Source organism: Phytophthora parasitica, assembly GCF_000247585.1.
Source record: "Phytophthora parasitica INRA-310 unplaced genomic scaffold supercont2.349, whole genome shotgun sequence".
In the NCBI taxonomy this organism is placed as follows: domain Eukaryota; phylum Oomycota; class Peronosporomycetes; order Peronosporales; family Peronosporaceae; genus Phytophthora; species Phytophthora nicotianae.
This window is the reverse complement of record NW_008649335.1, coordinates 5,166-6,712: the sequence shown is the minus strand read 5'-3', so window position 1 is coordinate 6,712 and position 1,547 is coordinate 5,166. Positions and strand designations below refer to the sequence as shown.

At 44.5% G+C, this 1,547-nt stretch overlaps 2 protein-coding genes across 2 annotated transcripts; both read right to left on the bottom strand.

Annotated features, from left to right (window-relative positions):
* Positions 1–273: 273 nt before the first annotated feature.
* Positions 274–598, bottom strand: PPTG_20211 (hypothetical protein; the record flags this gene model as incomplete). The annotated part of the gene is made up of 2 exons (XM_008918879.1): positions 274–376; positions 444–598. 2 exons carry the CDS (start codon positions 596–598, stop codon positions 274–276), a joined length of 258 nt encoding a protein of 85 aa, XP_008917127.1.
* Positions 599–973: 375 nt separating this feature from the next.
* Positions 974–1,536, bottom strand: PPTG_24901 (hypothetical protein; the record flags this gene model as incomplete). The annotated part of the gene is made up of 2 exons (XM_008918878.1): positions 974–1,046; positions 1,406–1,536. The coding sequence occupies 2 exons, from the start codon at positions 1,534–1,536 to the stop codon at positions 974–976; spliced, it is 204 nt and encodes a 67-aa protein (XP_008917126.1).
* Between the last annotated feature and the right edge of the window lie 11 nt (positions 1,537–1,547).

The following is a 1,547-nucleotide window of genomic DNA, read 5'->3' as shown; positions in this document are numbered from 1 at the left end:
TTGTCAGCATTAGACTAGATATTCAGCAGAAAATGGATAGCTTTCAGACACGAATCGTAAATTTTCAGCAATAGAAAGTATAATTTCAGCACCTAAATGGTGCATAATTTTGAAAAATAAACTTAGGAATATTTATAAAAATCGAATTTGTTTTATAATTTTTTTGGTACAACTTGAATATTGCGTTGACAAGACAAAAAAAGAATTCTATATTAATGTTATAGAAACCAAAATTTGAATTAGTAGAAATCATCCAAATCGTCGACTTCGTGCTCATCCGCGTAATAGTGAACGTTGGCTGTGACGGTGCCGATGACGGTTGGGACGACATTTGACGAGTCGATCGACGATGTGGGGGCTTAGTCGTTGGTGGTGTCTCGATTAAGGGAGGTGGTGGTCCTTGGTACTCGTGTAGACGGCCCACACGCTAGAGGTAGTCGTACCTGTTACGGTACGACTTCTTTCGCTTCGCCACCTCCTTCCGCTGTTTCACAAATTGCGCCCCACAGGCGTTCACCTTGTCCTGGTGGCGCTTCATGTTCCCGTGCGTGGCGAAGCACTTCTTGCACTTCGGACACTTCTTGGAGCGCCGGACCATCTTGGGAAATCAACAGAGTAACGTCGTGAAATGGAGGATTTTTGGGGGGCTGAAAGATCATGTAGAGTTGGGGACAGCGAGGCCAGTTGCAAAAATGTTTTTGAACAACGCACTGAAGGAGAAACGGAAAGGAGCAGCATTGAAGCCCTCACTAATAAATTCCTTCAATTGTCGCGACATACGAATATTAAACCCACCGCCTTTCACTACGTTTTCGGTGAAAGGCCTATGGTTGCTTTGATGAAGGAGAAAACACAAACGAACTCGAAGTAAAAACAAATTGTGTTGTGTTTTTTTTTTTTACCGATATCTAAAGGTTCAATGACCACGCTGCTTGAAGAGGTAAATGCCGAAATACAAGAAAGCAAAGGAATACTAAAGCTGCGAGAGTTCCAACTGCAGCAGTCTCTCTGTCTCTGCAAGAGCAGCGGCCTCCGGCTTGAAATATCTAAGATATTCAAGAGTCAACTCCTCGGTAATAATCAGCTCAGACATAGTGGTGACTCTGGTCACCGCCACGTAAAATGACGACTTCTGTGGTGATTTTCTGGTAGAATGGCGGAGCGGGGCAAGAATCATTCTTGCACGGTCAGGTCTTGGCATTTTTTGCTTGTCAAAGAAAATGCAGGCACCAGAGGTATTTGCGAAATGATCACAGCAAAACTTCAGTCAGGAAGTTGGAGCTGGATACTGTCCTGTTTCCAGGGACATAATGGCACTACGCAGCCAGGGAGATCTTCAAAGATGGAATTGTCGTGATCTCGCAACCGCATAAATACTATCTCAGGTGGCTCCGAGTGGACTCACCTCACGAAATCTGCGCAATTAATATCTTGAACTACAGCGGTGGGAGAAGGCTGGATCGCAACAATGTAGCCAATTGTACCGTTAGCCAGTTTCAGCGCCAATGAAACGTTTTTGCTGCACTGAACAGGCATTCCAAGTGCGA